The sequence below is a fragment of the Hippocampus guttulatus genome, chromosome 13, assembly GCF_054856545.1.
Source record: "Hippocampus guttulatus isolate MCC_2025c chromosome 13, RoL_Hgut_1.0, whole genome shotgun sequence".
In the NCBI taxonomy this organism is placed as follows: Eukaryota; Metazoa; Chordata; class Actinopteri; order Syngnathiformes; family Syngnathidae; genus Hippocampus; species Hippocampus guttulatus.
The window spans coordinates 9,642,834-9,665,960 of NC_141273.1; the positions used below are offsets into that span (position 1 = coordinate 9,642,834).

The 23,127-nt window shown below is 45.5% G+C and overlaps 1 protein-coding gene across 4 annotated transcripts; it reads right to left on the reverse strand.

The window, feature by feature from the left end:
- Window positions 1-1,971: 1,971 nt before the first annotated feature.
- On the reverse strand, window positions 1,972-23,120 carry tmem260 (transmembrane protein 260). Of its 4 annotated transcripts, none has more exons than XM_086127271.1 (16): window positions 22,976-23,118; window positions 20,031-20,062; window positions 18,640-18,791; window positions 9,915-10,092; window positions 9,727-9,840; window positions 9,469-9,648; window positions 9,348-9,388; window positions 8,243-8,329; window positions 7,297-7,405; window positions 7,007-7,179; window positions 5,970-6,096; window positions 5,460-5,599; window positions 4,821-4,997; window positions 3,735-3,788; window positions 3,438-3,522; window positions 1,972-3,281 (listed from the first exon to the last, which is right to left on the reverse strand). In XM_086127271.1, exons 1-16 carry the CDS (start codon window positions 23,097-23,099, stop codon window positions 3,021-3,023), a joined length of 2,034 nt encoding a protein of 677 aa, XP_085983397.1. In that variant the 5' UTR covers window positions 23,100-23,118; the 3' UTR covers window positions 1,972-3,020. The 4 variants fall into 4 exon arrangements, with proteins under 4 accessions (XP_085983397.1, XP_085983395.1, XP_085983398.1 ...); XM_086127269.1 differs by having other exon boundaries at window positions 5,970-6,141; XM_086127273.1 differs by having other exon boundaries at window positions 3,134-3,281; window positions 3,438-3,487; window positions 5,970-6,141.
- Window positions 23,121-23,127: the final 7 nt, after the last annotated feature.

The following is a 23,127-nucleotide window of genomic DNA, read 5'->3' on the forward strand; positions in this document are numbered from 1 at the left end:
GGAGCCCGAGTACCACAAGTGTCCAAGTACAGTTCAGTTGGACTTCACTTGCAAGTTCAAAGCATTCCAACTTTAAGAGCAGTTTCTTTTTAAACTTAAGGTCAATTAGTTATTCTTTTTCATGTAACCCAATGACTTTAATTGTATGTATTTTCTTTGGTTGTAAATTCTGATATTTATTGTCCTATTCCATCCTTCATCTTGGATGATTTCTTTTTTTCCTCGTAATATTTGGATTTTATCCCAGTAAAGATTGGGGTGGTGTTTTTCCCCCATAATAGACTATCACAAGTTTTTCATAAGTTTTTTTTTGTCAGAATACGATGACTTGAGCTGTAATTAGAATTTTCTTTTTCCGATAAGATTTGCACAGAATTCTTGGAACATTACATCTTTAAGAAGACAGATTCTGTCCCTTTCTGATGAACACTTGGGCCTACTACGCTGCTGTATTCTGATGTTAGTCAGTATGGTGGTACTTACAGGCATTTTTTTTTTAATCAAAAGTCTGAAGACGCCCTGCGGTTGGCTGGCAACCGGTTCAGGGTGTCCCCCGTCTACTGCCCGAAGACAGCTGGCACAGGCTCCAACACCCCCCGCGACCCTTGTGAGGATAAGCGAATTGGAAAATGGATAGATGGATGGAAGTCTGAAGACCATTTTTCAAGGGCAAGGTCAAAAAGGTCATGGAACTTGATCCCAGACCTCAACCACTGAAAAACAAACACAGTGTTCCATATTCTCCTAGAAAAACACTAAACTTTGTCAAGTTTTCCCAGAAGCGGGGGCTGTTGGTTCCCTTCTTCTGTAGCTGTCCCCTTACTTTGGTCCATAGAGTATGTGAAGTTACTGTCTTCCCGAATTGTTGTCCTTTCAACACTACTGACATCAACAAAGAATGTGTGTGGAAGTTTGGAGGCAGAAGTTGGCAACCAGCACACAGATGGGTGGTGCCCGGTAAGCATCCTTGAAACAGGTTTCTCATGCTTAAGAATGGGATCTGCACGCAAAGTTTTTCCAGAGTGCAAGATTCTGCGAAAACTGCGGCCAGCTCTGTATATCACGGCGCTCACACCCTCTGTTCTCTTCCCAAACATGAACTAACAGACCCATCCCAAGCCGCCGCCTCCCTCCACTGCAGCTTCCATGCAGCCAGAGAGGAGAGGAGATAGGCCCAGTTGCTAAAGCTGTCTTTTCAGCCCCTGCTCCCCGCTCCGTCTATCTGAGATACACAGCAAGCGGAGGTGTCGCTTTTCTGCTGGCATTTCGGACAGTATCTACTTATAGACGGGGAGGAAAAAGAGAAAAGAAAAACAGAGAGGGTATTATCAGGGAGGGATGAGAGCAGCAAAGACATTTTGTCTTTTTATTCCCCTTCTAAGCCCTGGGCTTTGCTCCCAATCCGATTGGTCGATACGGCCAGGGATGTAAATGAAATGCAAAGAGGAATAAGGCTGGCTTCCCATCTCCAGAGTGTGCCCCCACCAAGTCCCCCGCGCCTCTCGCGCCGCCTTACTCTCGGGCTGTTTATGCCGTTGTCTTTCTGTCTCCCCATTCATAGACCTGCTGCTCCCCCTGTTCCTGTCTCACCCTCACTTGCCTCACACACACACCCCACCCTTCTCCCCCTCCACACTTGCCCCATCACTCGAGTCTCCCTGGCTGGGCTCTCAGAGCTCTTATCTCCTCAGACGCCCCACATTCCAGCGTTGTCGTGGCTCCCTGCCTGCATCCTCGGTCACGGCGATTCCACGGGTTGCCACAATCCGCGGCAGCTTGCTGATTTAGGGTGGGCAACTGACTCTCAGAGGAAGAGGCAGCGAGAGGAGAGGAGGGGAAGAGGGGAGGACGTGGATGAGGGCGGAAGGGAGACAAGTAAAGTAAAAACATAAAGAGCGCATAAGACAACAAACCGCCCAAACGCACAACTTGTGATGTCACGATTGTGGTGGGCAACAACGACACAAAGTCTTCTGTGTTCCCCAATTCTTTATTAAACCAACGAAAAAAAGACTTTGGACACAAAAAGGTGAAAAATATGTTCAAACAACCGCAACTTTCAATGTAGCAAGCAACTGACTGCCATCAATCCTCTTACAACATCAGTGGGACGTCAATATCTGGTTCCTTCATCTGAAGTCTCACTCGTATGTCCAGGGTGACCACAAACATGCATCCGTTTCTGCAGGAGCTTGCATGTCAAGCGTGTGTCTGGATTCATCAAAACCTCTCAGATATTCGGGGTGCGCTGACCCATTTACTGAGTGTATTTCTGCATGGGGGGGACTTTAGTTGAGATCTACGCATGTTCAGGCACATGCGTACATTTTTAAAAACAAACTGACATGTGTGCGCACACGCACTTTAAAAGGGTCTCTGGCATTGTGACATTTCATTTAAATCCACGAAGGATTACAGGCCTCCCGTAAGGACGGAAGAGTGTGTGAGGGAGTGGGGGGATGGAGGGAGGGGGGCCTAATCGAATGCATTAGTTTTAAACATTTTTAAAAGACTATCTAAAATAGACTGATGGATGGACAGGGGGATGGGTGGCGAGTGCCGGGACTGGGTGGCACAGTGCGAGTCTGTCCTAGATTAAACAGCTGCTCTAATCCCCTATTTCTGCCCCCAAATTGGGTTTCCCTCAATCTCGTCATCCTAATGTGAGAGGGGGGAAAAAAGAGAAGCGGAGTGTCGGCCAAGGCAAAAATAATCAGTACATTAAAAGCTGCATGAGCAAGAGAGGAGGGGGCAAATGGAACAGAAGATGTAATGATAAAGCAATCAAGTGCCAGAGTCTAATGGGGCACACTTGATTGGGGTCATTCGAGGCTTCTTGTAGTCCAGCTCTCTCACCACATTACTCTGATTCAGTTCACCCAATGTGGCAATTTAGTCAAAACCCTGACAAAACACCACAACCGGTACATTGTTGCGCTTCCTTCTGGAGAGCCAGCGGAACAAGAAGCTTGTCCGCTCTCAGGTCAGTTTCACAACTTCTGGGTGTCTGGTCAAACCTGTCAGGTGGTTTGCTTGAGGCTCTGGCGGTGCCGGGCTCTTTCTTTCAACAGGTGTGCAACGGCCGAGCGGATGGCGGGAGCCTGCGGGTCTGTGGGTTCCTTGTCCAAGTATAGGCTGAAGTGCTGGATGCTGCAGGTCAACAAGGTGTCTGGACTGTGGCCTTGGTGACCTGAGCGCAGCAGCCTCTCGCAGGCCAGTGCCAGGTTCTTGTCCCAGTTTGAAGGATAGTTGGAGGCGGACTCCACAAGCGCCTTATACAACTGCAGGCACACACAGCCGGACAATTACGAAAACAGATGTTTTGACAATGGGAGTGATTTTGCAGTATTTCCAGGAAGTGGCACCTAAATCTGTCCGCTATTAAAATGAAAAAAAGAATATTACTGATGTAGGAGCATTGTTGACGTCAGACTCACAGTGTAAGACAGCTCAAAGAGGTCAGATTTGCCGTCTCGCTGCATCCCCTCTGCCAGGTCAAACAGAAAGAAAGCCGTCTTTATCCTGAAACAAAGCGCTTAGGGATCAGGGCTAAGTGCTAGCTGGATGGCTGGATGACACACCACTTCAATAGAGTGACTTATGGAGATACAGTTGCGGAACGGAACGCACACGTACCGAAGATGCTCGACCACACATTACTGATCTATGGAGAGCAAGTGCAGCGTATTTATGCATAGTGTAAGCGCATCTTAAATTGGACAGTTTGAGTGTACCTGGCTTGCCACATCTCCTCGTTAGCCACACGCTCCCAGGACGCAGAGTGGAAACTTCACACAGAGGGGAAAGAGAGGGCGGGGGGGAGAAACATTTTTTGAAAAGCTTCAGGCAGTAACTCTAAATTAATACAAATGTGAATATATTGTTCCACTCGACTTACGCGTGGTCTGGAGCGCTAAACAAATATTTAATGCATAAACTTTAAATGACTGTGCTAAAATGCCGGCTTGCATATTAGACATGGAGTAAAACCACATTTGCCCCTTTTTTTTTTTTCCACATGAAGATTGTAACCACTTGACCTCTTCTTCAAAAGAATATTTTAGCAGGGTCCCGGTGCTAATATTTAGCTGGTGGGCATCGGCGGACACGCTTGTCGTTGGAGTGCGAGAAATAATGTCACAGTATTCAGCCGTGGATATCTGAGTGAATGAGGGGCTGCTGGCAACCGCAACAGAAGATGTAGCTCTGACTAATTCCACTTTTGACACAGTTATTGACAAAACGCAATATGAAACTCATTATTTCCCATCTTCACTTTCATTTCAAATGGCTGAGAGCCTAATGTCTATGCTCTGCTTGAATTCACAAAGAAAGCAGATCACAGCGTGGAGAACAGAGCACAGCCAAGCTCCACGAGGACGACTGAGGAGTCGTGAGACAAGAAGCAAACAGATCTGCTTCCTTTGATTAAATCCATTTTGTTTACTTGTCTGTCTGAATGACAAACAGAATGGTGAAATGAAAAATTAAACCCAGTAAATGTAAATAAAACTGAACAACACATTTATCAGGAAGTTTTTCCCATCAATGTGAATATGTTCTATGAGACAATCTGCTATAAAATGTTCATGCAAAAAAAAAAACAACTACAAAAAAACAGGTTTATCGATTCTAATTTCCCTCACAGGATGAATAAAGTTTATCTCTACAGCTATCAAAATAAAATCAGACTATAACGTAATGGCAGAATTGTTGATATGGCATATTAGAATGTATTACACTGTGCAAGTGCACCGAATATTGTAGCCACCGACTGCATGGTTTAAAATGTACGTCGTGGCTCTCTTTTGGTTGCTTACTGGTTGTGTGGCTCGCTCCAGTTGTAAAGATTGTGTGTGCGACTCGCCCACTCTTTGGGGCGAAACTGCCTCCGAGCAGGAACCAAGAAGTCACACACACCGAAGGGCCAGCGGGAGAAGCTACGACCCCAACTCGGGTCTCCATCAGGCAGCCCAATACAGGCAAACACGTCCCTCCTGCAGAAAAATAAATAGTGCCAGCTATAAAATGAACCCCTTTTCGCCTTCATTCTAGATAACACAAGCAGGCTAATTAATTCCTGTGTATTTCCTTAGTCAGCACACTCTTATACTAGGTGCTACATACCAAAGCCTCGAGCCTTGAGGGTTCAAACCCGTTTAGTGTTGCCCCACTGAGAGGCCGAGAGGCATTTTTTCCCCAAGCAAATACTGCCCCCTAGTGGATTCGGCATTTACAGGTCATATCTCAGTTTCAGAATGGAGCCAAGAGAGACTGTTTGACACAATCAAGCAGATTAGTGACGATTCATCAAAGTCCTTTTAAGGCCTCAACGTACGTATGTGCTTATCTTCACCCCGCGTTCAGCGGTGGGTCAACCATTCCACTGCCTAATGAGATCACCTACTGCTTTGATGGACCATTTCATTCGATAATTTTAGCGTTAATTTGAGACTCACTGGGAGTTGTGCATCAGAAATTGCTCTAGATTGAAGGTGCCTTTCTCCTCAGAGTGGACGGAGTCCCACAGCCGGCCGGGAAAGTGCACCCCATGGAGGTGCGCTTCAAGCTTTCTCACATACCAACTGTATGTCATCATCTAGAGAGGAGAAAGAGAAGTAAGTTTGTGTTTCTTTGTTTGTTTGTTTAGAATGATGAAAACAGGAAGGGTCTGCGCTTGAACAGTCAATGGTGTTGTTATATCGACAAATGTTTAAATCTCTTCTAACAAATTGGTTCGCCAAACAGGATTTTCAAATGTAAGTAAGTAAGTGTTAGTGGACAATTTCTTCGGCCCATTAATAAAATTTCCCATTAGTATTATGGTCAAGGTAGTTGGAGAAAACAATACAGGGGGACAACTCATTGACTTTATTTTACAAGAAACAAGGGTGTTTACTCATGTGTACTTTGTTCTCATTGAGACCCAAGCTTGATCAGAGAGAGTGAGGACAAGGCGAGGCTCTCACTTCCTGGTCGACCAGGCGCACATCAGGCCGCACATCAAGACAGTAGTGCAGGTAGCGGAGGGAGTTCCCCGGCAGATCTCCTCTGGTCAGGATGACGGAGTCCGTTGGGAAGGAGGCTAAAAGCTCCCTGCCGAAGCGTTCCACCACGCTGTTATTGCTCTGGTCACATTCCCTAAGATCACCGACGCGTATGGAAACAGCAGCTTTGTTTACTTGCATTAAAAAAGGGCTAAGGGTGCACCTTCACCTCCATTCTAAGCGGGATACTGTACAAAAGAAAGTCAGCATATTTTCTTGGGAGTGTGCTTACAAGGTGCTCTGAGAGGAAGTTGTCAGTGGCCCCGCCCCTTCGCCTGTGTATAGCGCTCCAGCTGCCTATCTAATCGTGAGCAGACAGGTGTGATGGGAATGACAGCGCAGGCCATGCTCTCTTCATGATCAAAGCCGCTCAGTGATGGCTGTCTGGCACTCCTCTGCACCTCGTTGGTGTAATCTGCCTCTTCGGACAGCTAACATCTCAGGCTGAGCTCAGCGAGTAGAATCTATGTGCAAACCGTGGCTCACTTTAGCCCTTACCACGGGGTGAGCGGAGAGAAACCTGACATGTTCATACCGCAGGTCTGAAGCACAGACTAGAAACAAATCGGGTTGATTGGGGGGGGGGGGGGGAACTTAAGCAAAGGGATTTTAAAAAGGTATGAGAGAGGACTTTATATTTTGCCCCTTTTCTCTTCGCTTTAACTTTTCTCTGCTGATGTAACACTGGAAAAGTGGGCGTTCATACAATTCAATGTTAGTTAATCCCTCAAGAGCATTCAGACACTCTGTAACTGAGTGACACCTTTTTCACGCCAATTAAAAGTAAAAGCAAAACCAAAACTTTTACAAAAGAAAAAGCTTAGAGGTGTTCTCTGATTTATTGCTATGGAATTGCAAATTTGAGACCAATTAGGCAAAATGTTGGCAAATTAAACCAAGTGAATTTTAGACCGTATGTCATAACTTTCCCCCCAAAAGCATGGATGCCGAGCACTTACCTGTGATTAGTGTGCATCATGTTTACCAGTAGAGCCATGGTGAAGACCCAGGCTGTGGTCTTCCAAAACCCCCCATGGCCTAGCCTGCGCTCCAACCGAGTGAGAGTAATGCTGGAGCCGAGTCCAGCCAGCACACACAATATAGCATCACCCTGGATCCAAAAACGCTCTACCTGCAGCAGACAGAGTGATTCCTGCAGTTGGACTTCAACACAATACATTTTGCTGCATCGCTGCCGTAATTGTCAATTAATATACAGTAATAAAATGATCTGTTTTTTTTTTTTTACCACTCCAAGCAGTAAAGGTCTACTGATGTCCAAGTTTGCCCTCCAAGCAAAAAACAGTGAGTATATGAGCAGCATGGAAATCAACAGCCAGGACATGGAGCGATACATGCTGGAACAAGAAAAAAGAAACAATGCTGGAGAAAAATTGATTTTCCATTGACATAAGAGTAAGTCCATAATTCAGCTTGCTAAGAGGGGCATTTGCTCAAAGTAGCCTGAGTCATTAGGATCTGCCGCCAAGCTCTGAATAATTTCAGCTTGGCTGCAAACTGTACTAAAAACCAAGCAAACCAAAAATGAGACAGCAAAGGTGTAAACTTGATTCTAGTCACTTAGGTTTCACAAACAATCTGTTCAAACACAAAGTATTACACAGTATTTGAGATTTCATCAAATCGTATCCATTATTAGGAAAACTGGCATTTCCATGATTTCATTTTGACATCCCATTGCATGATCTTGCACTTCTTTCATTAGTGGATAGTGATAGGAATTTGCAGGGATCAGTCCTACAGCATAAAATAATCTACTTGTAGACGCAAATTCAAAAACAGTGCTTGGCTTGGCCTGCCGCACATTGAGCAAAGTAGCCAAACGCGACTAAACTTTCGCATTGTATGCAACTAGTTCTCATCAGTGGTAGACCGTTGGCCACTAGTCTTGCCGTGATTCAGAATTTGAATCACATGTGGTTGGTATCACAACGTTGCAGATCGAAATGCCATCAAAAGTGCCATGTCGTATCACATATGTTTTCACAACTCAAATTATAACTTCAGTTATGAAGAGAGTAACTGCCACCCATTATGTGTGCAAGGTTCAATTTCCTGGTGCAGGAGTGTGACTTGCCGTCCCCCCCGTCATTGTTCAGTCATATTCAGCAACATCATTCAGTCTGCGACGGGCTTCTTTGATTTTGTTTCTTAAACTAAGGGCTTCATCTTACCTATCCATTGAGGTGAGAAGGAGGCCCAATGCCGCCAGAGCCACAACGGGAAGAGAAAGGTCTGCCAGGCAGTGGTCCCACTGGGCCCTACAAATACACAAACAAACACGATGGGCACACATGCTGACAAACGTTCAAGATAAACTCAGATGCTCGTCCTATGACAGAACTCAAGGACACCAATTCAATCCTCGCCGTTCCCGATCAAAACAAACTCTTTGGACTGTGCGCTCCTCCTTTCAAACAGATTGACAGATTCGAATGACAGTGTCACGCACCCCCCCGGTGCCCCGTCCTCTCTTCTCAGCCCTTGTCAGTCACTGAGCGCTTTCTCAGAGCAAAGATAGTTTCCTGCCTCTTGCTTAATACCCATCTCGATTTGACAGCTTATTGAGTCTCTCTATCTCCCAATGTACACTATGTGCGAGTGTGTGCTTGCGAGTGGTTGTGTCAGCTTCTCCACTGGGTTTATGTCTCCAGTGCGACATGCTTGTCATGTTCGCCTGTCTTCCCCATTTTGAAGGTGCGGTTGTCCATCAAGCGGCGGGGGTGATGAGTAGTAGTGGGTGCTGGGGGGGAGCCTTAAGATGCATAGGCACCCCCATTTCGTTTGTGTGTGTGTGTGTGTGTGTGTGTGTGTGTGTGTGTGTGTGTGTGTGTTGGCGGGTGGAGTCGAGAAAATACATTTTTTTTCCAGGGCTGTTGCAGCGTCTGTCATCACAACTCGTCACGCTTTAAACACCAGCACCGAGTGATCACTTCAAACTGCTGGTGAAACAAAACACAGCGATTTGGCCCTCTAAGAAGGTTCACTTGTGCTTTGATGGGAGAGAGTAGAAGAACAAAAGCTCATGAAAGAGAGAGAGGGATAGGCTGTGGAAATGATTGAGCACTGTGAACAAGTTGGTGTGGTTAAGCCTTTGTCCATCACCAAGAACCAGTTCCAAGGATAGCAGGGTTCTCCAGCTCCCTGACTGTACCTCTGATCACACATAGCTATACTGCAAAGCAAACCATACCTGCATTATGAAAAATAATTCTGCATATACCTGTATATCAAAACAGATTTTTGACAAGTATGAAAAGAAGGGGAAAAAAAACTCACTTCAGCAATGACGTCAGGTTCGCAGAGCTCTCCGTCTTTGCCTGCAAACACAGAAAAAGAGCCAAGTAAAACTTGATACGCCGGAGAACAAAAAAACTCAAACAGAGCAAGCAACTCTTACCAGACTGAAGGTACCATATTCAGCCCTGAGCAGGTGGGTTAGCAGGCCCGATATAGTGGTCTGGTCACCCCAGGTCCAACGGGCAGCGTTCATGTAAGAGGAAAAAGGCAGGAAGATGTAGGGAAGAAAACCCAGCAGGAAGCACATTCCCATCCACATGAGGCTACGTAGAGACAGCTCCTGTCAAGGAAGCAAACCAATTTGTAATCAAGCTAGGTGCTGTAAAAAAAAATCAACACGTAAGAATCTCAGGCTTACCCCGTGTGAGCGGAGTCTATGGAAGACCCACGGGATGACTGGAAGTACATAAAGCACCAGGGTATGCTGGTTGCAGAGTCCCAGCCCGCAGCAAAGCGCCCCCCACTGTGAATGCTAACAGTACACATGGCGTTCTGAGGACATCTCGACAAGAAATTTGAAAATGTCAAAGCTGAAAGTCTACTCACCTTTCGCCTCTCAGATGCATTCGTAGACGAGTGAAAGCTGGCAGCAGAGAAGACGAGCAGCCCAGTGAAAAGATTGTTGAGGGTGAAAACCTCGGCAACCACTGACCACTGCCAACTCAGCCTGGAAACGGCAAAGACTCCTCCAGCCAGTGCTGCTCCAGGACCAGGACCTACCAACCTAACAGCGAAGGACAAAAGGGGTTGAGGGGCTGCTCAGCATAAACAAGAAAAGCCATTTATCCATTTCTCAGTCAATGCAACAATTTTCTTAATTTTGGTGGCGATTAAACTCATCCGTGTATTTCGATCTAAAAATCAGCTTTGCCTTGCCGTTGACCAGCGTAGTGAGGATAAGAGTTTTGGAAAATGTATGAATGAATAGCAGATACCCATGTGTGCAACATTATGATTTTTTTTTAATGTGTGTGTGTGTGTGTGTGTGTGTGCGTGTGTGGGTGCGTGTGTGTGTGTACACACCGGCACATTTTACTTACAACCAATGGTCCTAATTTGTGAGACCATTGTATGCTGTCAAACAGTATGTCGTGGAAAATATTAATTCTCTAATTTTTTTCAAATGTGTTAGAGTGTACTTATGTTGAGCACTGTACGTAACTTGGAATGGAAAGTGGAATTAAATTATTGAATTAAAAGAAGTGCGGGTGAGGAAGGCAAATTTGGACAAAAAGTATTCATTCCCCTTTTTGGAGAAAGAATTACAGGAGTGGCCTTTCCTGATTTTTATTTTTTTTTGTCACAGATGCGTAAAGGCATGATTCACTGCCATTGTTGTGAGTATGTTTGCATGACACTGCTTATTATTCTTTTTTTGGTGACTTCCTGTGGCAGGTCTCCAGCAGCATTACACACAGGCCAGGCATATATATCAAACGACAGCGTTTAAGCGTTTCCGTGTGGATATACATTTCACACATGCGATTCAGTGTTCACGAGAATTGTTTTATAAATGAATCCAGCTGTTTCCATGTGCACGCGCCCTAAGTTTCTGTCCCTTTTTCCTTAGCGATGGCACAAATGAAAAGGAAAAAGCAGTTTCGCATTGAAGTTATGCAGTTAAAACCCCCAAAACGGATGCCCACACTTTGCGTTCCAATATTTTCATATTCAGACCTAGAAAAACATTCCATGAATTGGCCCAAATGAGTAATATAACCCACCACCGCCCATTCGCGGAGAAGCTAGTTGATCTCAAACAGAACGGCATAAAAAACTGCCATGGTCATGATGGCACTTTATCCTCAGCTTCTTAAATATAATGTGTGCAAAAAAGTTTCCCGCTTCCTCCTCTCCTGTAATGTCTCCATCCCTTTTGCTGTAATTGAAGAAAACTTGGCCTAATCTGTCATGCGCTAAGACCCACCACTTACTAAAATGAGAGACAGAGGGAAGAGAGAGGTGACAAATGATGGGAGGAGGAAGGAGGGGTGGGGGGGTGCAAAATAGTGCAGTCAAATGTGTGTTAAAGGGTTGAGACTGTGTGCCGGATGAAGGAGGAACTAAAGCAGGAAAAAAGTTCAAACAGAGAGAGAGGGGGCAAAAGAAAAACGGGTGGAGGGCGGGGGGTGGGCAGCCCAGTCCCCTGCACGCTGGCTCGGAAATATGAGCGGGCTCGACAATTAGGGAAGTCAGGCAGTATGGCCCTTTCCGCCATTGTGTGGAGTGGCTTAGAGTCCTCATCAGCCTATCAGCTAACTGACAGGCAGAGAGCTGCTCTATTCAGCGCGGCAGATACAAGCTGCAGGCCAAACGGCTGCCAGGTCCCTTATGACCCCACAATCCCTTGCCGGTGACAGCTTCAAGCTCCATAGCAAATTAGGCGCTCTCACATTACAATCGCAGAAGACAGATTCCATTAACGGTATCTGAAATTGAGTAGAGAGCAGGCCCGTTATCAGACCTGACTCATAAGCACCGCCATTAATCAGAAGGCATGATAGCATTTATACATTTCCAGCTCTCTGCCTGCCGCTGTGATAGTCAGCCACAAAAGGCCTGATGAGACTTAGGCGAGGGGAACAATGGAGCTTTCTGAGGAAAGCGCGCTAAATCAGAGGGGGGGGAGAGGGTAGGGGGGGAAAAATTCTTGCTTGCTGACTATTTCCCCTTTTTTCTTAGGCTTTCTTCTTCACTATTTTTCCTCTCTGTGTTCACTGTAAGGCGAGCTTGTGAATATATGTGCGAAAGGGCGGGTGCGGGGGATGGAGCGTGCTGATGGGTCGTCTAGGCGCGCGTCTTAATATGAGATAGCGGTGTCTTCCCTCGCCGCCCCGCTCCAGGAATTAGTTGTAACTTGAAGCAGGGATGAAGGTGGTGGGGGCAAACGGGGACCTCTGCACACACTAGTTTACCTCCCCGCTTGACAATTAACCCAAAGCTCACACTCCTAGCAGGAGGGCGGGTTTTTTTTTTTTTTTGGTGTGGGTGCAGAACAGTCAGGGGGGTCCCATGGACACAGTTATTACAACAAGTCGGTTCTGGCTCCTTAAGCCCCACCTGATAGATATGCAGCACTTGTCACATATTCAGACACACATCTTTTTTTCATCTTCCACTACTTTATTCTCACTGGGTGGCTGACAAATCTCTCTGTTAGAACTTGACAGTCCGTTGGAGCCCAGTGATGTGTGTATAGTACAGCTGTAAAAGACCCGCCTGTCTGCGTGGGACCACCTGGGTCCACGTCTGCCTCTCTACAGCTTATTCTCCCAGGGCGTACAGACATAACAGGACAACACTCTGACACCAGAGCATTGGCCGTTATCGCCGTTCTCTGTAGCGCAGGATGCTGCTGTGCAGAAATGCGGTGGCTCAGCCTCAGCAACAATGGCCTGGCTGCAATGTGGCAGAAGAACAATCCAGCTAAGTCTCTTCCACCCACTGCCAAAATGTTTGCATCCTCACCTGTCCAATTAACCTCTTTGACAAGACATCAACCACACAATTATGTCAATTATCAATGGTCTAGTTTTTGACAGTCCTCAGACACTAAGTCACATTTGAAGAATATCTTCCATAAAATGCTCTGAGCTGATTCAAAGAGTAAAAGATGAAAGGGAAATACACACATAAGAAATGACAACGGTACAACAGGCTCCGTTAAGCAGTGTCCCCTTCAAGGACTCCACAAAAGCGCAGTAAAACCACTTTGAAGTGTCAAAATGGGACCTGCCTCATTTACCACTCGAGCTCTCGCTACACAGTGTGTACTCGAGGCGTGCCAGCAGTCGCCTGTGCTAAATGGCTGCGCACAAAAGCATACACCAGCCCTGCGCACTGAATGGCACTTGACAATGGAGCTGGTCGGGGCAGCCAGCAATACAAAGCGCCTCAGGGACCAGACAATAAATACCGCAACTGTGTCGTCGCAGATCAGCGCCGCACTGTTCTCAACCAAGTGGTTTTGGGAGACTGCTGGAAAGGAATCACACATTCCTGAAGAGGGGAGGGAAACCATAGAGGAGGTGGCCTGCACGGCCTGCGAAGGACGCTTCCAGCTGGCCCTCGATGACACCCCCGAGCTCTCCTCTGGCCAGGCTGGGTACTTAGAGGCTATTAGAATACAGAGCATTTCATTGCTTTGAACTTTAAAGCCAAACTGCAATTGATATACTGTATTCATTTATGCATTTAAAATGGTATGGTAAGGTAATGGTAAATCTGTTACAGGAATCAAAACCTTTGAAAGACATGCAAGACTCTGGTATTCATATTTGTAACAGAGATGCACTGCATAACACAGATTTGGAACATTGCAAATACAGAGGACCCCTGCTATTTGCGGGGGATAGGTACAGGGTCAGTCTGCATAATTGACGCCTATTGAAATCCATCGAGGGAGGCTATTTTTTTTTCAAACCCCAAATGAAAATGATTCAATACAGTACCGGTATTCTTTTTCCACAAAAAACTGAGAAAATGGGGAATAAAATCCACCACCCCACCCCAAAATCACAGAAAACACCAAAAAGGTTCCAACTACTTTAAAAAATATTGAAGAATAAAACTTATGTGAATATGCAAATTCAAGGGTCAACGTTCCCTCTGAACTGCATGCATGGGCAACTGCGCACTTCTGTCACCCTCTTAGCGCACACATTGACCCTAGTGCAGGGGGTGTCCAAAGTCGGTCCTCAAGGGCCGCTGTCCTGCGTGTTTTCCAGCTCTCCCCCGAAGCAACACACCTGATTCAAATAATCAGCGTTGTTCTAATGCTGCTTCAGAGCTGGCTGATGAGCTGATCACCTGAATCAGGTGTGTTGCCGCCGAGAGATCTGGAAAACAGGCAGGAGAGCGGCCCTCCAGGCCCAGAGCTGGACATGCCTGCCCTAGTGCACACCATGAACACACATTCACATGTCAACATTACTGATGAAACAGTTTGTAAAATACCACCTTAAAGAATCACTAATATTACTAATAATTAAGCAATAAATAGGTTGACGACAACAGTCTTTTCATTACTGCCTCAGTATAGTCTTTTTCAATTGGTGATTTCATAATACAGTCAAGCTCAGCTGAATGTGGCATGCCACGACCCAATTTTAGAGCAATTACTGAAACATACTCCCCTCCCTCATCTTTAGTGTTCACCAAGGATGCAGTCTCCTCCACAAGCGAGGGACTCCGGCTTTGCCACTCAGACACCTCTCCTTCCAGGAAGCGCTCCAGTGCTCCTAGTGCGTATAAAATTAATCAACACAATTCCGCTCAAACAATGCAGCCACCGACATGACAATTTCTCCCGTAATGCCATCATAATCTCAGACCAACACACAAAAATTACAGGAGCATGAGGGAAAGCAATTTACACATTCACGCACACGCACACACAAAATCATGTTTATGCAATTCACTGACAGCCATTTTCCTTGCTGCTTTTCCACCAGTCATTAAGCATACAGCAGTGATACATAAATGTTGCTATACAGACTCCATTAACTAATTCTGGCTAAACTATAATTGCCAAGTCTGATCCATCTCCATGCCGGCTGCCTTATTAAGACTGCCTGTGGTGGGTGAAGAATGTAATATTGACGTCCGAGAGAGACACAATCTCAGGCCTAAGGGCAAAAAGGACGATTAAACTGGTACTGTATGCTGCCGTCTATCTGGCGGTCCTTCTCTCTTTTCCTATCCCATAGCCAGTAATGAGGAAATAACATCTTCATTAGGCATCTGTTTAACTGTATTAGCGAATGAGTCCTGGGGGAAACCATTGGTTATGCTGATTGTGGGGGAGCAGGGCTATTGGACCGCAATATAACACATGGAAGAGTGGGAAGAAAAGAAGAGCAACAATTTGGGTGGAAATGACGTAATGCTACAGTTGCGATTGTTCACAAAACAATGGATTCGCAAGAACATTTTGAACGTGTTTAAAATGGAAACCTTGAGAAGAAAAAGAGTTCGGAATGAGTTAAACAGTTTGCACCCTTTCACGAATGTTTACAAACCCTAAATTTGCTACATTTGCAAGCATTCGCCGCTCATACGGGCTTCAGAGATTCCATTGCAATTTTGCAAATGTGAGACCCGAGACTATTGATCCATGCAATTCTCCACCATCGTTCAAAACATTCCATATATAAAAAGAAGACCATCTCAATCATATTGCTGATGGACAGCGAGGCACACACTCACCCTCCTGTTACCTGAGGTATCGGCTGGGCCAATTTGTAGCAACGGGGCCTCTCATCTAGGGGATAGAGGCTGACAGACATGTTTGGTGTGCTTATTATGTAATCGCGATCAAACTAAAAATGCTGATGTTTGAGTGTTCCAGGGTTGTTTTTCTGCTCAGAAGGCTGTCAGCATGCTAACGTGGCTGCTCCTGGTTTCTTAGGATAAGCTCGGGAATGGGAAGAGATCCCTCTAAGGTAGTGGAGATACAGAGCAGCTTTGGCAGATAAAGTGTGAAACGAGAGCACACGCAGAATACAGAGCTGCCTGGATTATCCCGTTATGAAGGGTGCATTCCTCTGGAGGCTCACGGCTGAGGCCCGTAGCATTCCGCGGGCCAAGTGTTTTTTCCTCGGTGCACCTCCGAGTGCAATCGATAGTAATTAACATTACGTGCGCCATCCTCAAAGGCTTGTCAAGCCACGGTGCGAAAACATACCAAGACGTGCAATTTGACCATCAAACCACTTGATCAAGGCAAGGGAGGCAAGTGGAGTTGACAAATCAAAGGGAAGTGTTACATTTCTACATTTGCCCAAGCAAAGTCCCTTCCAAACCTATGAATGCACATTAAACGCCGCAATCCAGCCGACTAATTTAAATGGATACTTCAAAGGTTTGGATATATTGCAGATAAATGTGCCTTCAATACAATTTTCCTGTGAAGGCATAAAATTGTTTCTGTGGGAATAAATGGAGCAACTCAGTTGAATAAAGCTTCGAATGCAAATAAACAACAAATGAGAGAAATCATTGAAGAGGGAGCAGGTATCAACTGGCCAGTTTTGGAATTGTACAGTATTGGACAAACAACATAGGAGGCCCACCCCTCCCCTTCAAGCCACAACATTACTGCGATTGCTGATCTACAAACGCAAACTGGGCCCTGAACAGATAACAAAAACCTTTTATGCTTTTTTTTCCCCCCGCCCAATTGAGCCCATAGATTACATTACGTTCACACTTAACAGCTTATGTTATGTGACTGTTTGCTTTGGCTGAAGTCCTTGCTACCCATCAGGCTCTAGTCGAGGTAGAGTGGCGTGGGCTGTTTTCAAAATGACTTTTCACTTTGCCATAATCCAAAATTGAATCTAAATCCCCAGAGATTACAAACAGCGCTATAGTTAACATGCACACTGTGAGCCAAAATGCTCCCAGACAGCATGGCTATTTCCGGCCTTCTCGACGTCTGGCCAAGAGCTACTTTCCTCCAACTGAATAGTAACTCATCAATGGCATTAAGGCTGTGGGGGTCAGAGAAAAACCAAAGGCCTAAACAGCTCATCTGGAAAATGCAGTCTGCTCTAAAAGCCTGATGGAGCACATCCTTGTCAATCCCCTTGTACTTCTGCAGAGGCCTTGACTCTGAACTTTGACTTTAACCCTTCAATTGAGTCATAGAAATAAGGCAATTAAAAAACATTTTGGCTTGTTGTACATTACGACCATGTCCCAACTGCAAAAATGCAGATGTGGAAATTGACATCAATTAGATGACGTTGTCCGGTGCTTTTGGCAAGTGTGGAGAAAAACAGTTCAGCCTGACACAACAAATATAATATAATGTAACAACAAAGTCTCATATTAAATAATTGCATATTACCTAACCCCAAAGGGGAATTAAACACTGTACTTTGGACAACAACAAACTGCAACGAGGTAAACGAGTACAACACATGAAACCAAAAACTCATCATGCAGAGGAGATGAGGCAAGTTGTGAGAAAGAGGAGGACAGCGTTTGTGAACATGTTCCTTTTTAGACCCAGGAGGCAAGAAGCGTCAGATTAGAAATCGTGCCATGTCTGGATTGGGCGCATGCTGGGCAACACGGGGGGTCGAAGGAATACAGAGATGTGGTGGCGTGGGGGTTGGAGGGCATGATAATTGTGGTATACATAGACACACGCGAGTGCTAACTCACAACGGGTGGCTGATGGGTAAACAGGCTGGGCAGGGTTGTGGCAGGGGGAGGGCAGCATGAGCTTCGCTCCTGAATGCTGAGCAGAGGATTAGGGACAGCACCATCGGGCTGTCAGGACCCCGAAATGCCACTCTGTGCCTCACACGGCATCCAGATGCAAAAAGTAGTGGAAGAATGTCAATTTCTGTTTCTCCAAGACTGTTTTTCTCTAATCAATTTCCCGTTTGGATATTTGTCTTGTGACGTTGGTACGTTTTGACCTTCTGTCCAAATAAGGTGATCTTTTCAAATGTGTGAGTCGTTCAATTGAAAACTACATTCTCACTGCAGCTCAATTCCGCTTTTTTGTCCATCTGCACTATCTATCAGTTTTTTTTTTGTTTTTTTTAATGCAGCGTGAGCAATACAATTCTTAGTTTTTCAAATCCAACCCTGGCCTCTTTTATATGTGTACACATCCGACCGACATGTCATCAAAAGCCCAATATGCCCGCCGCACCAACGGGTAAGAATGCTTTGGGGGACTATTGACAATGACGCGAATCTGCAAAATTGTTTCAAGGAACAGTGTTGATTTATTTGACTTAGATTTCATCTCTCTCACCTGGAACATGAAGCATAAATTGGACCTATGTGGTGAAAGTAGTAGTTCATCCATGAAGACGGTTCATTTGTTACGTGTGGAAATGACGTGATGTCACCTTTAGAAGCAATGAAATGAGGGGATTGAGGAGCGTAGCCTTATATTGCCAAATTATTTCTACCTCCTCCCGCTTCACTTCTCTGTCGATATGAGATAAGATGATATTTACTTCCATAAAGACTGCGCGTCATTTTTTAAATTTATTTATTTGTTTTTTGGGCGCACATCACTCGACGTTGTGCTTAGTGCGCATATATGACACATGACGGACAAAAATAAATCAATCTCAAGAAAAAAGAATGCTTGTATTAGGTTAGCTATCCACAATGAATTTGAATATAGAAATGTGATTAAATAAAGCTCAACTGTACTAAAATATATGACATTTCTACAAAATTGGAATTGAGATGTACATCTAAGCATAAACGGTTTTTCTTTGCATCTACAAGGGCCTACCTGCATACAGTCATGCAGAGGGTGCCACATGCCACTGCCCCCAGCACGCTGCTCATTAGGTTGATGCTGTGGGCTGGTGAAAGTGTGGGCAGAAGACACATGGCCATGCGAGCTAGCAGTGTGAAGAGTGGGTATCCGGGAGGATGGGCCACCTGGGCACACAGAAACGTTTGAAAACACAGTGAGCGGCATCGCCTCTCACAAAATAACTGACATGGTACGAAAGGACGGTCATTCGTAGAGTAGTGGTTCAACTTCACATTGCTGACTTGCATGTAGTTGCTGCGAGACAAATTTGTGACCCTGAACAGGTTAAGCGAAACAGAAAATTCAAGAAACCAAAGGCACCTCCTCCTCGCACTCTCCACTTGTCTTTCTTTGGCCTCTTCCCAAGGACGGCGCGGCTCCCGAGAGCACGCAGCGCAACACGTGATCTTCGCCCGCCCCAGCCCCCAAAACCACCGCCGAGCCGCAGTCGTTCTCGTCTGGGGGATCTCAGCAATCACAGCAATTAGCCGCTAAGTCTCCTTCGCCCAGATAAGGGCTCAGTCATTAAAGACAGATTCATTTCCTGCCGCTGATAACACGAGTCACACTGGCAGAAAGTAGGGGCAGCGCTTCAACCGAAGACAGTACAGAAAGGTGAGTTTGACTACTTTGCCGGTCAACGTTAGAACAGACCGTACCATAAAACTACACCAGATGCCCCAGTTGGGCTTTGGAACAAAATGTTACGGTCAGAAGACAAAGCGAGGGAAAGAAGTGAGAGTTCAAATCGTGAACTTGAGAGCGAGAGAATGACATGAGAGGAAAGATTCAAGTTCAGGATCGCTGAGCCAAAAAAAAGTCAGAAAGACAAAAGGGCAGACGAACTCTTGGGATCAAAATGGGCAGCCTGGGACACAGGGGTGGCCTGCGAGGCCTTTGGGAGGCCTGCGAGGCAGCCGGGCAGGCCACACGGACCGCAGCCCTAACAGCAGGATTACTGGCATAGTGACACCGACACAGCCTCCCTAAAAGGATCACAGCGGCGTAATAAACTTTATTAAATAATAAAACTTATTATAACTGTTAACCCGATTTAGTTCATTCTTTGCGGCTTACACACACACAAAAAACGAGGGGTGGATATAATAAGCCTTATACCGTACATAAGGCAAAGCCCACAAAAGCCATCGCCTTACTATTGACTTTAATTGGATTTGAAAAACGGGTTGCAAATTATAGCATTCTCTACTTGCAACTTGGTAAAATAAGTGTAAAGAAAAGAAGGGGGGAAACCTGTGGACTGAAACTGAATTAATCTGCTTTCTGCCCATGCTTAATTAAACTTGCTTAATGCTTCTAAGAGTTAATGAGTGAATTGATTAAACAATAGCGCTAATACTTACCCCCAGCTCACAGGCAGTGGTGATCAGCTCTCCTGTGGAAGAGAAATGGCGGAGGAAATTAATGTAAACCCAATAATTATTATTAAGAGACAAGTCTGCTCCCAAAGTTTTCCCAAATCAAATACTTGCGCTGGGGTTTTGCATTAATTTGCTAGGATCAAAACCTGCAAATCTTCCCAGTGTGACATTTCCTAAGCGGCACGCTCATTCTCTTCAGCGCTTGCCTCTCCCCTGACGCCTCCCCTCCCTTGCCTTCGCCACCACACACACACGCACACCAGTAGACACCCTCTCCAATGCACTGTCACACGAAGACACACATATGCTGATCTGAGAAGAATGCTTCCAGTCCCATCCTCCCCGTGCGTCAGGGTCTTTCTTCTGCCACTCTCCATGCGTCTCTGCCAGTGTCTCAGTGTCGCCTTCAGTCCGTTGGGCATAAACAGAAAGAAGGCGACGCTGGTGACAGTCACAGAATGAGGTAAGCTGCAAAAATAAGAGCCGGATGCACAATTTCATGACAAGCTCTGTGTGAGGCACAACACTGAATGAAAACGTCTCCCCCACCCCTCCACTCCTAAAAGCTATTTGAGCAAGCTTTAATGTAGCTGGGCACAAACCCATTTGTGCCAGAATACACCCAGAGCGTTTCAAATTATGCTGATTTCTCACCCAATGTTTGCATCTCCCACTCATGAAAATTGAAATTCGGTTCAGATTAACTGACACTGATAAAGGTTTGGGTTCGTGACAGCACCCTCTAGCGGCACTAGAGAGAAAGTCCCGTGTCTGCTCCATCATATTCTGCAATGTCCTTATGGCCTGTATCGGCACAGCACAGGGCATCAAACCATTCAGTGAAAAAGAAAAGATGTGCACGTGTGAGGCTTCACAAACCGTAAAAAGGCCAACAATTAAACACAGTCCATTCCATGATGCTTTACTTCCAAGTTGTTTTTTGATTTCAAAACTTTTTTTTCTAACATGAATATATAAACAAATGCAAAATGTATTCATTTGTTCCAGGGTCAAACTGTCGCCATCATATAGCCTTTAAAAACAAAGTTGACTGGTTTAATTTTGTAGTGGAATTACAAAAGAGACACAGAAAAAGTTAAAGGCATGAGTTAATCACTTAGGCTGTGCTGACCTTAATTGTGATTTAATGCCTACATTTGGTGGCACATGAGGATCCTAACTCTTATCAGTCTTATGGAGCATGAAGTCAGAACTCCTCCACCTGCAGCACATCTTAAACACTTTCCAGCTCCATTTCACCCGGCATGAGCGGCGAGCTACGTACTTGCCACCGCTTCCACATTTTCTCGTCCTTCGTCAGCTCCTCATTTTCCCTGAGCGGTGGCACACATTTCCCCCCATTCAACAGAAATCAAACTGAGTGAGCAGAAGCAATCTCAGAGTGAGGCGGTTCTGCAGCCCGCGCACCCCCCTCCCCTCCAAAATGGAAGCTAGTGACTCAACGGGGGAGCAGCGAGGTTGCCAAGAGTCTTTGTGATAGTGGAGCATGGGCACCCACACCGGTCTTCCCGTAATCCCAATCATTTCCACACTCCACATTCCTAGACAACAGTGTGCCCGAGGGGCTGTGCTCAAACTTCTCCAGGGCACATCACACCTAAAGAGATTAGGACACGGAGACGGAGACCTGGGGAATTCAGCTGGCACTATCAGAGTGGGCATCCTGCACCGTCCCTAAACACTGTGGAGAAGGGGCTGGCCATTTTTTCAAAGCACCCCCTTACCCACACCCCCCCCCCCCCCCCGTTTTACCATCCTCATTCACGAGAGCAGGCAGGCTACTCGGTGCTCTCTCGTCGTCGTTCCGCATTCATATCTGGCTCAGCTTTTCATACGCTTGCAATGTGCAAATGCGCGTTTCTTTCCGCAACTTGTACGCCAGACCGCTGCAAAGCTAACAAGCAGCAGGGCCTTCATTTGGCCAATTTAAACATCTGTAACTTGACTATCTCAACTAAACACTCTCTGCAAATGTGCAAGGCACTCTTTGGCAACCTGCATTACAGAGAAAGTTGGAAGACACATTGGCCTACAGCATGTACTTTGCAAAAGGTAGGGACTGAAATATAGTGCATATGCAGAACAGTACAGGTATGTATATATGTACATAACAACAGACTAGTGTTTCATTGAGGTAATAAAAAATATGAAGCATTACAGCAATAGAGCGGTTCAGCATTCGCACGGTCACCTATTCACGGATTTTGAGGGGGAAACTCTCTGTAGCTCGAATATTGGATGAGTGTGTGCCAATTTGTCATTCTTTATCATACCATCCACAGGCAGGGTTTCATGAAATAGAATTCATATCTATCCAGAATAATGGCCATCACACTCATAATCAAGCAGGAACAAGTCTTAAAAAACACAATTTTTCTGAGCTTAATTTAATATATAATTGCCATCTTTTTTGCTGTTGCTTTGCTTTTGTGTACTATCTCAATAATAATAGTAACAATAATATTAATCGATTCAAGGTTTTTTTTTTAATGGAGAGGAAAAAGCTTAATGCCGATAAAACCCTTAACACTATAGTGATTGTTTTGATATTTTTCAGAGACTGATAAGAGCATAGGTGGAGATAGACACATTAATTTTGGTGCGGAATGGTCGTAGTTTTCGAACATTAAGCCCAAAATGGGTCAACGTGAATTGGTTTTGATTCTTGCAGAAAGCATGCCCCAGCCATATTATCAAGACAACACAGTAGTACCCTGTTTTAAAATGTGATGTGGGGAGGAATGTAATGTTTCCCTTAACATTTAGTTTCCCTGACAGATAGCAGGTGTAGATCACCTCAATGCAGCTCAAAAGCGGACCACGTGAGCAGCTACCAAAAACAACAAACCCACGTGACTTGAAACAAGGAAGCTTAGTTAGCTTGCTGACTGTCGTTAGCAACCAACCTGAATCTCCGCCGGGGACTGTTCTCTGCACAGACGGCACATAGAGAGCAAGCACACAGGCGACGGTTGCACCAGTTAATATCCAGCTCGTCTTCTGTTCCGTGGCCATTGTTGACATGGACATACGTCGATCCTTTTTTCCCTCGGAGGTT

Excerpts from the sequence above, each read along its gene's own strand:
- tmem260 (XM_086127269.1), bottom strand. The coding sequence starts at position 23,099 with ATGTCCATGTCAACAATGGCCACGGAACAGAAGACGAGCTGGATATTA. Across the intron at positions 8,330-9,347 it reads AACCTGACGTCATTGCTGAA|GGCCCAGTGGGACCACTGCC; the intron begins GTGAGTTTTTTT and ends GTGTATTTGTAG. Across the intron at positions 3,282-3,437 it reads TCTTTGAGCTGTCTTACACT|TTGTATAAGGCGCTTGTGGA; the intron begins GTGAGTCTGACG and ends GTGTGCCTGCAG.